Below are 15,529 nucleotides of genomic sequence, written 5' to 3' on the forward strand. Positions count from 1 at the left end.
CAAATGTGAAGAGATTTTAAGAGAGTTTAATAGCAAGCATTGAATACATTTTACTATGATTACATTACTTGTAGTAATCAATAGAATTTGATTTCCAGTAGTAAAAAAAAGTGTTAGGAGGAGAAAGTACTAGGTTTGAAACATGTTTACCAGATATTTCTTCTACAATACTTTGTGGCCTCTTTTCACATACAATATAAACAAAAGTAATTTACTTAGCAGTTTTTCTGAAAAGCTAAATAAAGTTTTGACATAACTTAAGCCAAATCCAAACTGCTARGATTTACTGTGTTTGATTCTAGACTGTAAGAGCTGCTCTTCAAACAGCAGGTGAGTTGGAATTTGTAAGAAGACTTAAAACTGTTGTGTAAACTGCATGAGCAGAAAAAAGCTACTGTACTGCATGTCATTCAGTCTTTTTTATCATAAAAAACTTGCAGTGTTAAGACTGTCCATCTTCTTTGCTGCATGATGTCAACTGTTTCCCTGTTTCCCTGTTACAGTGGCTATAAATTCTTCTTTGAGGATCTCTTTATCCAAATTTCTGCCTGTAAAGAGAACAAAACTGTCTAGTTATGTTTTAGAGTATGTTATAAAAATGCAAGTAAGTAGGAACCTGCAAGTTTTCCAACTGAAGAAACAGTTTGTTACACCAATGAGTGAAAATAGAGCTTTATGAACATTAAGCTGCAGGTAACAGATAACTTCACATTTTCCAGGTAGCAACAGATTTCAAGCTGTATGAGTAAGGCAAACAAGGAAATACTTGGGTTTTTTGGTCATAAAAACACTTGCAGTCATCCCCAAGCAGAGAGTAACAAGCAAGAAATAAAAAATGTGCAATCTTAGTAATACAGCTTTTCAGAAATGAGATTTTATGTATTTTAACGGCTATAAGCACTTTTTCTTACAGCTATTGAACACTTTACTGCAACAAATCCCATCCTGTATTTATAATTATGGATTTTTAAAAGAACCTTAAATATATAGATAAAATTTAAGAATATTTCATATTTTATCTTGTTTCCCTAAAAAGCACAGTATGTATTCCTATCAGCTGGAATATAAAAACTTACGAAGTCCTGATGGGTAAACTTTGGATGGAAGTGCATTCTGCACTCRTTCAGTGCTATTATTCTGGCTAGTTTAGGCTGGTCACTTTCCACTGGACAGGTCACAAGATTTCCAGATAAGAGAAGCAGCCACTTAAAGTCAAATTATGAGATATGTAATTTCCTCTTACCTATTAGAACCAGTCTATTTGTTCTCTTTTCATCTTCCTTCCAGCCTACTGAAGTCTCTTCCAAATCATAGAGTTCGTGGACACCCTGAACTATCACCTGATGAGATTTGCCTTGAATAGATACCAGTCCCTTATCAGAAAAATAACTGTTAGGATATATAAACAAACCTTTAAAAATGATATTTCATAATAAGTAAGAGTGAAAAAAACATGAAAATAAGCAAGAAAAAAATAGTGGTGACTATGCATCAGTTAGTAAAAATAGCAACGCAGTATGATCTCTATTACTCATTACATCCATTCTCACATCTTACTCTATTAAAGACCAATAACTATACTGTCACACATTCTATCTTCTGTTCTTCATTGAGACAAAACATAGTACAGCATGTCTGAGCAAAATAAAATGCCACCTACTATCACGACATTTCCAACATATATATGACGTATGCATCTATGAAAGAACAGCTGCCTATGAAAAGACGATGTCCAACAAGTAAATATGTCTGATTTCAGATTATTCTGATTAAGTTCTCATGCTTAGCATTTTTACTATTCTCAGACAAAACCTCCAAGTATCAGAGTAAGAATAAACATTTGTGAGGATAAATGACTAGCAACAGAATAAAAGGGATTACTGTTGGACTGAGTCCACTGACCCACATACCAAAAACTGTATTAAAAAGAGTTTTCGTCACTTCATGTAAAACTTTAAAAAATATTCTAGTGGAACACATTCTGCAAAACATCTGTTATACTTCCCTAAAGAAAAAAAAATACAAAATTAAAAATCTTTCATGGAAAAAAGGTCTGTATTCGATGTATCAGCTGGAATTCAAATTACTACCTCCACCAAGAGGACTGTAATGTCAGGGATGTTTATAAATACAAAAGTAGCAAACTTTGGAACCATTCTCTAATTATCTGTGGCTCATTTGCTTTGGTGTGTTTGTTTAATGTGACTGAGGCTCAGCACACAGTCCATTAGCAGACCTCAAACCTGTTAAAGAACTACTTTAATTTGAGTGCTCAATACTACAAAAATGTATTTGTGCACATCAGTACTGTTTTCAGATAGCTTAAGATGTGTAAGTGGCAGCTTTATCTGTCAGAAAGGGGAAGACAATTCTTTGGTTTTGTTGCTGAAGGATCAAGAACACAACCTTTCTTCCAATGAAGTAAAAATAATTATGTTGCTATTCATGAAGCACAGTATTCTCAATGAACTAGAGTGCATTTCTTTGTTTTTCTTACACCATACAAAATGCTAAAACCCAATTCTCACTTTTTAACAATTCATTTAGCTGTTTGGTTTAAGGAAGATGGAAATACATACTAAAGCAAGTCATCTGTAATCACCTCAAACACACACAACTGAATAATATATCAAATGCTCTGGGAAGACAAATCCATTTATGTGTTGCATCTTTTAAAAATGTGGTTTGACATTTTGTAAGAAATTCTAAGTGTAGACTACAGCTAGTATTATGCTGTAGTCTATCTTACTTTGAACTCAACTTCTGCAAAGTACGTCAGTAACTGTAACTACAGACAGCATGCTATAGTTACATTCCTAGATGAGGAAACATTTACATAAGATAGATCTTTCAGAGGAATGAAGGCAAAAAGGGAGAGATTGATTAAAAAAACTACACAGCACTAAAGACCTAGAAAAAAGGCTTCTTTACAAAGAAAACTGAGCAGCACGGTATTTTGTCCATTATGGACTAAATTGTGACTACTACTCTTCTCATCATTCAAGGGAGTAAGAGATCTCTATCTTGCATCATTGTGATCGTGTTTTGATCATGAATTCTACCAGTGATGTTTGGGGAATTTCCTTCCCTCTTAATTCACAACATAATCACTGTTTGCTTTTTTATTGGCTATTTTCTTTTGATTTATTCCACCATCCAGCAGAGAACGAACTGTCTCCTAAATGGCACACTGACAAATGACTGTTCTTCCTTTTGTCTGCTCAGCTACGGTGATTCAGCAGTGCCTTTGACAGGCCTGCGATCAGATGGTACTCTGCAGTTTTTAGGTGTAAAGAGGAAAAACACAAAATGAAGAAGTTGGTCGTTTCTGACTAACTTTCAGTCTTACGACATCCATGGTGCATCCAGTCTTATCTTTCACATTCTTCTCCCACAGAAGATTCTATGAAGAGGTAAAAAAGGTTTTCACAAACAATGGCATGGGATTTTTTTTTAATAAAATGCCAAAATGATTTTTCAATTGATGATGATGTAGCACTTACCTGAATGAAGAGATTTAGATTTTCTTCTATTATGTTTCCTGGAACTTCAAATGTTACTGTAATTATACCCTGCAAACATAAAGACCTACTTATTTTTACTGAACTAAACAAACATTTCTATACATTTATTTTAAGAACTTTATGTTCTTTAGTCTCAGAAAAAAGCAACTATATGCTACCCTATCTTTAATCTGATTAGAAAAAAAATCTCAATTTCTGTACTGCTCTGCTTTTATATATTACACTGTGTTTTTTGGTTCTGTTTTAGTGTCCACTTACACAGACATAACTAACACTTTGAACGTTCTAATGCCATCAACTTATACACTGTAATTCCTTGTTGTGGCTGATTTTTGTTCTCAAATAAAGCCAAAATATTCTATGTGTAGTGAGATCTGCCTTTCAAGTATCTTTAAGAATAATCAGGATTCTGATATTTTTATCATCATTTCAGCTCTTCAGCACAGTTCTATTGGATAAAAAATACTCAATACACTTTTCATTTATCAATACTTTCTGACTACAAACAGCTTTTTATATAGACTATCTAGCAATAGATTCCAAAATAAAAATGTCTGAAGTGCCATTTTATTTCAAAATAACCACTAGCTTACAGCTCAGAACCAATCATTATTAAAACAGAACATCAAAATCAATGTATAGTTGAAAAGTGCTGTACATTAATAATTTATGTACAATAAAGGAAAGCATGCATCTTAAAGTTACTGTTGTTGCTATAATCTCTCAATGGCACACTAGCACATAGAAGTATTTTTTGTAACCACCTAAAATGACTTTCAGATGATCAGCAGTAAGGAAAAAAAAGTAACAAGCAACAAATCTAAATGTTTATCCATTGACTAAGTAAACTCACCAAAACAAGCAAAAACAAGGACAGATGCAAGTTCACTGCACTTCACACACACTGCAGTTAGGCTTCTATTTCTATTGATCTTACACATGAAGTAAGTGAGCCCACTGGATCACATAACAAGAGCTTGTAGCCTACTGTGCCCTCATTTATGCCATATCTGCCTGAATTGAAACTCAAAAGATGTAGGAGTTGATTAAATAGGGATAATAACAATGAATTTTCACTGTTTGCTACTGGCTAAACTGTTTTACACTACAAAAACAATTATTTCCCTAATGATACAGACATTACTATCTCCTCCATAATATTCAGGAAGGCTTCTATCTCACTTGTCACTTTCAGGGATCAACTTAAGACTTCTCTTATGCTAATTGAACATACTTTGTTGAACATACTCTTTCGCTAATTGAACAAACTTTATTGAACAAAAAACTATGAAGATTCTGATCACAATTATAGCTAAGCATGACATAAATTTTATATTTATTAATTAGTTCCAAAAATAACGCTCTTTGTTATTTTGAAGAACAGCAATGGTACAGTCAAGGTTTACTGTTCAAAAGGTAAAAAAACAGGCATTGTATATTTTAACTTGAAAATTAAACTTAATTGTAGTAACCTCCCAGAAGTGTATTTTTCTAATCTACTGTATATTAGAAAATCAGCTTTTCTTTTTTTGCTCCCCCTGAAGGTGCTGCAGCCAGTGAGCAACCTGCATTAGACTGGGAACATCCCTAAGAGGACAGTGGCCCACAAGTGACATGCAGAGCAGGGCACCTGTAAAGGGACTGTGGCCCATGGATGACCCACAGAGCAGGGCCACTAAGGAACAGAACAAAAGGAAAACAAGTAAGAAACAGAGAGGAGCAGAAAACCATTAAAACCAACAACACAGCCTCCATTCCTCCATGGGGGAATTCTGAGGGGCTGAGAAGTCTGCTGGGAAAGTAAGAGAACTTGAAACTAGGGAGCAGAAAGGATAGGTATTTGTGTTAATTGCCTGTGTATTCTGGAGACCCCAGAGGAAGCCTTGGTTCCAGTCCTGGGAATCTGTGCTTCTGTAGATGTGAGCAGCACATCCGCTCCATGTTGGGAATGCCCAGAGACAACATATAAACTGTTAGGAAAAGTAGGGACCCCAAACAGCCCTAGTGGGATGGAAGATGGTTGGGCAAAGATGGGACAGTGACTGCTTCAAGCCCATGCTTATATGACTGGCGCTCTGAGCCATCCCAAGTGCAGGATCCAAAAAATTTGGCCCAGGAATTGCAAAAGGTATATAATGCCTAAGCAACACAGGGAGAGGGATATGCTGCTTTGCTGCGGGGGCATGCCAGAGCTTATTATACGCTCACAACAGCCTCAGAGAGATCAGGACCACTAAACAGGTGTCATCATGTTGCCATCAGGCTGGCTGACAGTCTCAGAATAAGTCTGCTAAGGTGAGCATTAGCAAGTGCTCAGGAAGAAACACAGACTAGTAGTGCCAAAATGGCAAAACGGAAAGCTGAGTCGCAAGCCACCTGACTTACTAGAGGAACAGCATGCAAGTTTAAACAAAAAAAAAGAGTTTGATCTGGCAACCTGTTACAGTGATTAAACAGTCCAGTAAAATGCCACTCTCCAGAGTGCGACCATTCAGTAACTTCCTATTCAAAGAGAAGAGGAGTGTGAGGACCCTGCGGTGGTGCGAAGTTAGAAGAGGCAGGATACAACTTCGCACTTGGGGCAGAGTCAGGTTTCTGTACCACTTGTAAATACAGCCCTGTGCACCAGAGGAAGGCTTTGCGATCGCCTAATGGAGGAGTCTGTTGAACTCGATCCGACTGTGAATGACATATCCTGAGGGGTAGGAAGAAGGGGAAATCGATTACAGTGGCTTYGGCTGCTAGTGTGTGTTTATAGGCAAGGGGTAAGGATCTCAAAGAGGTGTTGTTTGCTTGAAGATGTGGCTTGAAAGCTCCAACAACTAGGCACTGCTTTTAATCACAGAATGGGTAAGGTTGGAAGAGACCTCTGGAGATCATCTAGTCCAACCTCCCTGCTCAAGCAGGGTCACCAAGGGTATGTTAGACAGGACACCCCTACAGTATCACAAATAATCTGGTGGGGACACCTTGTTGATCAAGAAATGACCTGTAGTATAATATTGGGAGGATTATGCCAAAAAATAGGTGTGAAATCAGCAACAAAGCAAAGGATAATGCCTGAAGTCTACTAGTATAGTCAGCCTCAGAAAAAGCCTCAGAATGGGACAAAACATCTCCATGCTCCCACACTACACACTGGGACTTGCAGTGGGACAGAAAGTCTTCTAAGATCTAAAGCTGCAAGTAGAACAACTGCAAGCACTGGAAAAAAGTTCAGAGCTGTTATTTTGGTTACAGAATGTGGAAAAAGCTCCAGAAAATCTAAGTCACCTGACACTTCATTTTAACTCACAAACGGGGAAATGCCCATGCCGAATCAAACCAATATTATCCACCATCCRTTTGGGTTCTGGATGAAACTCAACAGCCACTGAATTCAGAAACCTATTGGTGTATCCAACATTAGTATTACATCCTTGTACTACTGATCTGTTCTGCTGTACCGTTCCTCATACTGCGCATCATTCTAAGATATGGTGAGTAAATAAAACTGTTGATGGTCTTGACAGGTGTCTTGTAGGAGAAAGGCCTGAAGTTTGTAGTAAGTATTTGGATTTTTGCAATGTTAATCTGCTACTGCAACCCAAAAGTGCAAAGGGTGAAGTCTGTAATGGAAATATCTATGTCTAGTCTACTTTTAGGAGTTACACTCTTATTAATCTTCGTGAAAATCACTGCAAGCACCATATAATGTATGTGCTTGCACCATATAATGTATGTGCATATAATGTGTATAACCATACACGCTTACCTTTTCAGTGAAGCTTAATTACAACTTTAGAGAATGCAAAGTGATGAATAATATCACTCTAGTATCTGTGTATAGATAGACAGCTATGTATAGACACCATTTGGACACAAATCTAACAGCATAAACATAGGCTGTAAATTTAGAACTCAGTCCTGCAAACATTAAACGAGTTGTTTTATTTGTCTGTTTCACTAATACTGTCCATGTGAATGAATGAAAGTTTTGACTGCCTGCAGCACTGGACCTCTATAAGCTATATTTGAAGCTAAGGCTTGTTGCATCCTTTTAGAATCTCCCTACAACAAAGCACATTCCTATATATATATATATATGTATATATAGGAATATATATGTATGTATATGTATGTATATTTATATGTATGTATATGTATATATAGTGTGACCTTTCACACTTATCTTACCTATATTATTCCTTAGCTGAAGCATTCTATAAAAGTAACATGATTAGCAACTATCCTGACCGATTTTGCTACAAAACATTGAAGCAGTGCTTTTTGTAATTACCTTATCTAGATGTGGGTGTGTTGTCTTTACATGCTGAAGCTTTTTCTTCAAACTGAAAATAAAATTAAATGTAACATTTGAAAAGGATGGACAAATGATGTCTTTATTTCAAAAATACATAAAATAAATTCTTCTGTGTTGCGGACTAAACTTAAAAGAGTAAAAGCAGAGTATACTCAGAATATGCTTCAACTGCTAAATCACATCTCAAAATAGATATTCTTAATTATAATGGTTTGAACTACTTAATGATCTGTGTTAGAATGTTAATTTGTCACAATTTAGAATGTTCTAGTCAAATTGTTGGAACTCCACTATAAAGACTATTATGATTGATAATCGTTTAATTTTACTGTTACATTGCAAAAACACAATTGCAGCTTTTTCTTTGTCCAAATTAGAACTACGTTAACATGAATGTGTATTATACAGCAAGGAGCAAATGATTCCCTGATGTGTCTGCTCACCATATTCCCATTACTTCAAACTGCAAAATTAAAGAAGCTTGTGGATGGAAGGACTATCAAAATACCTATCTAATGAGAGACTAACCAAGTTGCTAAATGAGTATTAGAAAAAGACTTTGAGATCCCTTTTCATAAAAAGGCCAAGAGTATAGTATTCTATATAGTATATACAATATGGTGTGTGAGTGTATGTATGGGGGTGTGTGTGTATTTATATATGTATGTATATACATTGGGGGGGGGGAGAGAGAGAGAAAGAAACTGTCATTTGCAATAGTCACAAAATACGAGGCCACACAATTTTTATTGAGAAGATACTGGAACACTTAATAGTTTGAATTAATAATACTGCCATGAAACAAAAAAAAATTATAAAAAATTATAAAGAATTTATAAAAATTATTCTACCTTAAACCTGCAATTCTGTACAGCATTCTTTCACAAAAATGAACTCAGTATATAATTTTCAAATTGATTCATACCTATGGCTGTCTGTTAACACACTGCAACCAGCAAAAAAAGTAATTTTAGTTCAAACTTATTGTACAGACGTGCTAAAGTTCAAATGGAGGAAGAAAATCAGAAAACAAGAAGTTGCTACCATAATTAGAGAAAAGGACCACAACTCTAATACTGGGACTGCAGCCAGAACAAAAAGACAATGATTTTTGTAAACATTTTAAAAGTGGAACCAGCAAATGTGTGTGAAATTTGAACCTGCTACTTAAATCATGAATGGCAATCTCTGCTAGCAACGCTCATAAAATTAGGGACTTGATTATGTATGAAAAATTCTTAAGGGTAAAAATACTTTTTAAGTTACTGACTTTGCACTATGAATCTTTAAAGTTCTCTCTGAATCCAAAAATATCCATCCACATCCTCTGGTTAGCTTATGAAGTGCACTTTATCAGAAGAAGCAGCAAGTGAAACATTTTCTACCAGTTTACACACTCGACTGTTACAGCACAGGTAGCTAAAGGGAGGCTGTGAACTTCAAAACATCTGCAAGAGTTTAAGATCAGCAAGGGGTAAACTAGTAATAGTGAGCTAAAAAAGGTGGAAAAGTTCATGTTTACATAAACTGTTCAAGTCTGTTAATCACCAAGGGGTCTTGGTAGGAAGAGTGTTAAATTTAATGCTGTGCTGCCAATAGTTCATTATTCAGTTTTCAATTCTGTAGAAAATAAAGCTCAAGAAAAGAGAATCAAACTACCAAATATTTCACATTATGCTGTTTACTGACCAGCCTACGTTTTATAGTTTCAGTTTCATAACCCGACATAAAACAACTTTTGAGTATTAGGGAGAAGCTTACTATCAGCAATAAATCATTTCTAAAATCATTTGGAATGATTTCTAAAAATAAAATTCTGTATTAAATCATTAGCCAAGCTAGTCACCCAGTCAAAATGCATGAGTATTTTATGTTTCTTATTTTTGTAAAAAATGAACACGGATTACATTTACAATTTGTAGTATCTTTGGGATTTGAAATATTTATGCTTTAAAAAGTGCAATACACTTGACATTCTTTTGTGTGAGAACAAAAGGCAAACTGTATCATCTGAACAAGCAGAGAAAAATAAATCAGTATGATTTGTTGCTATACTGGACACTGTTTTTTGAAAATAAGACTGGTTTGAAAGGAAGAAAGAAATGTGCACAGCTGTTACAAAAATAAAATCTGTAATATCTGCCAGTTTCTGTTTCATCTCTGGCAAACAATTTATTCATATTGTGCATTATGCCCACCAATTTCCACTAATTAATCAAGACAGTGTGCAAATTCTTCAAATACATGTTCTTGTACTGGAGAATTATGTCTCAGTCTCATGACCAATATGCAGAAAAAAGTCACTATGATCACAGCACTCTACTATCACACCTTTTAGAGAAATCAACTTAAAAATCTGCCCTACTTTGATGATTGCATATTTTAAAAGAGATGCCCTCAGCTCCAGGAAAAAAAAAAAAAAAGACATTAACTGTCACTTAAATCAGTAAAACTTCTCACACTCATATTTCTTGTTATTTTTTTGTTTTGTTGTCTTCTTTCCATACTGCATTCTGCAAAATTCAGGGCTGTAATGGTATTTCTTGTAACCTCAATGCATGTATAGACTACAAGGCTCTTATCACAGAGCCAGTAAGGTTGGAAGAGACCTCTGGAGATCATCTAGTCCAACCCCAAATGAGTGGCCCATACGGGGATCAAACCTGTGACTTTGGCATTATTAGCACCACACTCTAACCAACTGAGCTAAACCTAACCCCAGCCACAGTAGTCAGATGTCGTATCTGTCTGCTATGTTGGCAGAAATCCTACTGTTGGATGCAGTTGAAAGAACAATTTTCTTAAGCGCACTGGTGTATTTTTTGTTTAAATTTATTAAAGAGGTGTTATCTAAAACAGAGATAAGATCATTTTATGGCCTTATTGGGAATTATAGCCTTTAGTCACTATTTCGACTTCTCTGCTGCAACCTATAACCACAGAGCAACTGTAAGAGAGAAGACTAGATCAAGGAAGGCAATAAAGGTATTTTTTCAACTGCTTTCTAAGGACCTTCTCAAATTTGTAAAGAAGATTTCAAGTAAACCTTGCACAACACAATCTAATGATACAGCTACTCTGATCTCTCTTTGAATTGTCACTGACAAGGATGGTCCTATTCTGGTTACACTCTTGCTGCTTTCTTTCTGTTGTGCAGCTTCATAATGAGTCAGTTTGGTTGGCTGGTCCATCATAAAAACTCAGGCCAGGGGTTTATTCCCCGGTTTATGACTTAATAGATAGCAATTGTCCATAAAAGTCATCTTTACCTTCCACTCACTACTTTTTGGTGACCTAATCTGACAATGACTTCATGCTGCCACTGGTGTAGATCTGACTAACGAGTTTTACATTACCTATTGCAGCTCAGATAAAAGCTAGTGCCAGCAAAAAGGAACAAAGAGGGGCACGTTGTTATGAAGCAGGTTATCCTTTGGACAGTAGCTAATCACTGCACTAGCTCACTCAGAGTATTTCATAACTTCATCTTATCACATCTACTAGAGGTCACTATCCTGCATCTTTAGCAATTTCTCCCTTCTCCAAATAAGGAAGCAGATACCTTCCCTAAGCTGAAGAGAAAAATGTACTTCTTGGAAGAGAATTGAAGCTAATAAAGTCCACAGCTGCACATACCCTCTCTTCCCTTTGGTTTGTTCTAGCACTCATTACACTGGTTATTATTTCAACAAGCAAAGTCAGCAGAAGATCTTTTACTCTCTCTCCTCCTCTAATTTTACTTTTCTACCCATCTAACATCCTGAAGCATGCAGTTGGCATCAAAAGGACAATGGGTGCACACTGCTGGAATCAGGAATACAGGAACTAGCGCTTGGAATAGCTTAGGTTTTTGTGGAACCTCAGTGACTTTACTTTCCATGAAAACTAGAGAGGCTTTTAGTTGATTAAGATGTGAAGTGAGAAAAATTCTGAAATCCTAGAATTTTTAACAGAACTAGAAAAATATTCCAATCTGCTTTACTAATAGTATTAAAGTAAAACTTAAGGCCATGACTGTGTACTAGTATATAAACTTGTATTTAGGGGAAAAAAAAATCATCATGCATACTCCATCTCTCATTTCATTCTTTAAAGTCAAAAAGCTTTAGTTCCAAGCATTTCAATTGGAAGAAATACCCAGTTTCAAGTTACCACTTTTGAAGTAAAATGGGACAAGTGATCAGATCAGAATTTGTAACAGAAATTCTGTTGTAAATTTAAGCATCATATGAAAGTATCTACTTAATGCAACTACTTATGATAATGGACAACTATTTCTGATAATGGACAGTTAACTTATTGCCATACCTTAATCCAGATAAGCTGTCAAAAGCATGGAGGTCCAATACACTGGAGAGATCAACTCTAAAGCACAGAGGAAAAAGAAAACTTTGTATTTTACATGTATTTACATATATTTACATATTGTGTATATTTAAACAATTATTTAAAAAACAGTTCATTTAAGATAGGTTTGTTTTCCTATTATTCTAATGCCTAAGCTTGTCTAATATTCTAGTAAGATAGAGCACAGTAGGTAAGAACACCTCCTATACCGTGCTACTACTAAAATAAGTCAGATTTTACTGAAATTTTAAACAGTTTGCCCTATCAGGAAAAGCAGTTTTTAATTATATGGTAATACTAAAGCACAAACAGAAGATTTAAAAAAATAAAGAAATAAGAAAATATAAGAAATGTATTTTCAAGAACAATGATAAAATCTCTCACATTGAATGCCTGAAGAAAGACTAATCCTGTCTCTAACTGGGAATGGGAACCCTGAAGTTCTTAGCATTTCTTTCGCATCCTCAACATTTACTAACATATATTCCCTCCAACAAAGCATGAAACCTGTTAATTTAAAACACATATGCACAGTAAAACCCAGAAGCATAGAGTCATACTAGCACACAGCCAACGTAACTGAAGCTTTTGTATTTACAACTTAAGTATAGCAGTAATAGGCATTCCCTCCCTGTGTACACAGAGGAAATGAGCCACGTACTTTCCCAAATGTTTCCTTGGAATAGATGAGTATCAGAATCCAAAAACTTTAGATTTTAATTCTGAGAAGGACATAAATTACTGATCACAAATTTTCAGTTTCCCTTTTCACATTCCCCTTCAACAGACTAGTGATGTCTGATCTCTTTCCGTCCTGTATTGCTGTAACTTGGTTAAAAAAAAAAAAATCAAGTCACTATCTATTTTTCAGACTCTTCATGCATCTGGCATGTACCACTGTATTCTGAACTGACAAGCAACTGATGAGAAATACCTGCTCAGCATTTGCAGCCATGGAACATAGATAGCAGAGGAAAATCCAAATTTCTTTGCAGTTGAGTTCTCCAGACTAACAACTTTCCACTAAGACTAAGTACGTATGAACCAGCATTTTCAGAGAGTGGATTTCAAGAGCACACAAAAAAGCACATAACTAATTGTAGGACTATTTGACAAATCTAGAGTTCTTGTTTGAGAAAATGGAATGTTGGAACATCTCATCAGAACTGACTACAAAAATGCTTTCAATASTACTGGTACTACTCTTAAATTCCTTTTCAGGAACAACTAAGCTTCAGCTGCTGAAATGTTCACTCTAAGTTTACCGTTAGGAAAATGCTGTTGTAAGAACTTCAGCTCTAAAAGCTGACGCTTAGATAAATGAAAATGGTGGCTTGGAACAGAGAATGATGATTAGATTCATTTGTAAGAACAGCTGCCTGTAACATATAAATAGCTTTTTTGGAAAAGCTACAAAGGTTTATTTTATCTGTAATACTGGTTTCACTGCTAATAGCATATGATGGCCTTACAAATGCAGTTAAGCTCAATACAGGGAATACATTTACAGATGAGAGGTTAAAAAAAAAACTAGAGACCTATGGAGCATAGCCAGTACWATTATTAAACTTTGACATCCAACAGCAGCCTTACAAAATCGTTTCTAAGATGAAAAGTATATAATGTAAAACACACAAATAAATCTTTTCTAAAATTTATGACCAGCTGAGTTTAAATTGTCCATTCTCAGTAGTATCGTAAAAACTTGTAAATGAGTTACAGAAACACTCAAAGAAGTGCTGTATGTCTCTCTCTTACATACTGACTTTCAATGAACAACAACAAAAGCTAATTAAAGAAAGTATGTTCTCAAGTAACATGTTAATAAACTAATTTTGTGTCCATTTCACTTTTGGAATGTTTAATCATGGAAGAGACAGTATTGGTTGTTCATTAAAGTATATTTGCCAGTGACACAAGTGTTATCATTGGGGACTGGACCTGAGGTCCACTTAATCCAGGATCTTTTCTCTAATACTTCCTGGCATCAGACATCAGAGAAAGATACAGATGCAGATATTATACTTCCCTTCTTAATCCTCTGTAGACAAATACTGATTTAAGCCTCAAAGCATAAACTTTATCCTCTTCAAAACCATTGGTGATGCTGGATATCATCATCTTTATAGAAGTCATGCTTTTTTCACTTCTTACAAAAAAAGCCTCAAACGTCTACTAGTTTCCCATTCATAGCACTAAACCCCATATATATGTATATATATGCAATTTATGGAGGATTTAATAATATCAGTATAGTTTGTTTTTTTCCCCAAAACGTTCCATTGATCATTTCTGTTCCCTGCCTTGTAACACAAAAACAAGATACTCTTCATCTACTTTCTCAAAACTGCTCATTATTTACAGCAAAGGTAGTATGTTGCCACTTCTTTGATTTCAGCTTGAGTAATTACTGTCAAACCCTTTGTCAGATCAGGTTTTTCCTATGTCCTAATTATTCTTCAGATATCACTCAGTAGCATTTCCCATTCTTCACAATCCCATAAATGCCAGAACTCTAACCATTATTATAATGTTCCCTGAAGTTTACTAATGTGAGGAAAGGCAAATGCTGCAATTGTGTGTCTGTAAATCTGCCACTTAGCAGTATTTTTTTCTTCTTGTACCTTTCAAACTTTCATGCTACATTCAAAATATTTACATAAGATTAAAAACTATCATATTGCATAGAGGTCATGTAAGTAAGTAAGCAATACAGAATTCCCCAAAATAAAAGATAGCCAAATTTTGACACTGTAAAGTTTGCTGTAAGTAAATATCCAAGATTTACCATCAGAATCAATTCCTAGTTAAACTTAAACTGGGGTCATGAGCATTCTCACCTCTATCTATAGACAGAGAAAAATGCTAGTAGCATTATTCTAATACAACTAAAATTTATAAAATACTATACTTAATACTGCTGAATTTATGTAATAGGAAAAATTAACAAAATTTGAAAATTTGCCACAGAAATCTAAGGTGACTGGTTACACTTTAAGACCTGTACACATATAAAAATTTGGGKGTTATTAAAGGCTTGTTGGAATTGTTTGGAGTTGATCAGAACTTGCTTTTTTTGAAGTTATATCCCTAAATGACAATAAACCCATTGAGGAAAACAAGTTTTTATATAATAAAGAGACATATGATTTAAGAGAAATTATTTAGTTAAGATCACTAGAATACCAAATGAATGATATGAAGAATGTACTAGTAATGGATTTTATGATCCTCTCTGTAGTATTTTTTACTCTTATTCCAAATACTCTTCAACAGAATTTAAAAATTGAGAAGTGTTAAGATGTAGAAGCTAGTCAAACCAGTTTCACCTTCCTCCTTGAACAAAATAATGAGA

The 15,529-nt window shown here is 35.0% G+C and overlaps 1 protein-coding gene across 4 annotated transcripts in view; it reads right to left on the reverse strand.

Annotated features, from left to right (window-relative positions):
- Window positions 1-4: 4 nt before the first annotated feature.
- LOC146591676 (zinc-regulated GTPase metalloprotein activator 1B-like) overlaps window positions 5-15,529 on the reverse strand; it is a 30,456-nt gene continuing 14,931 nt past the window's right edge. For 3 of the 4 annotated variants that reach the window (XM_085312455.1, XM_085312453.1, XM_085312454.1), the window contains 6 exons: window positions 12,136-12,192; window positions 7,804-7,855; window positions 3,504-3,572; window positions 3,338-3,403; window positions 1,244-1,373; window positions 5-548 (listed from right to left, as the gene is read on the reverse strand). In XM_085312455.1, coding sequence (XP_085168581.1) covers window positions 475-548; window positions 1,244-1,373; window positions 3,338-3,403; window positions 3,504-3,572; window positions 7,804-7,855; window positions 12,136-12,192 — 448 coding nt within the window. In that variant the 3' untranslated portion in view covers window positions 5-474. Of the gene's footprint in view, window positions 549-1,243; window positions 1,390-3,337; window positions 3,404-3,503; window positions 3,573-7,803; window positions 7,856-12,135; window positions 12,193-15,529 lie in introns of those variants that run through there. The other variant, XM_085312456.1, reaches the window with a different exon arrangement.

This window comes from Rhea americana, unplaced genomic scaffold, assembly GCF_003343005.1.
Source record: "Rhea americana isolate MKP2758 unplaced genomic scaffold, rheAme1 scaffold_365, whole genome shotgun sequence".
NCBI classification, from domain to species: Eukaryota; Metazoa; Chordata; class Aves; order Rheiformes; family Rheidae; genus Rhea; species Rhea americana.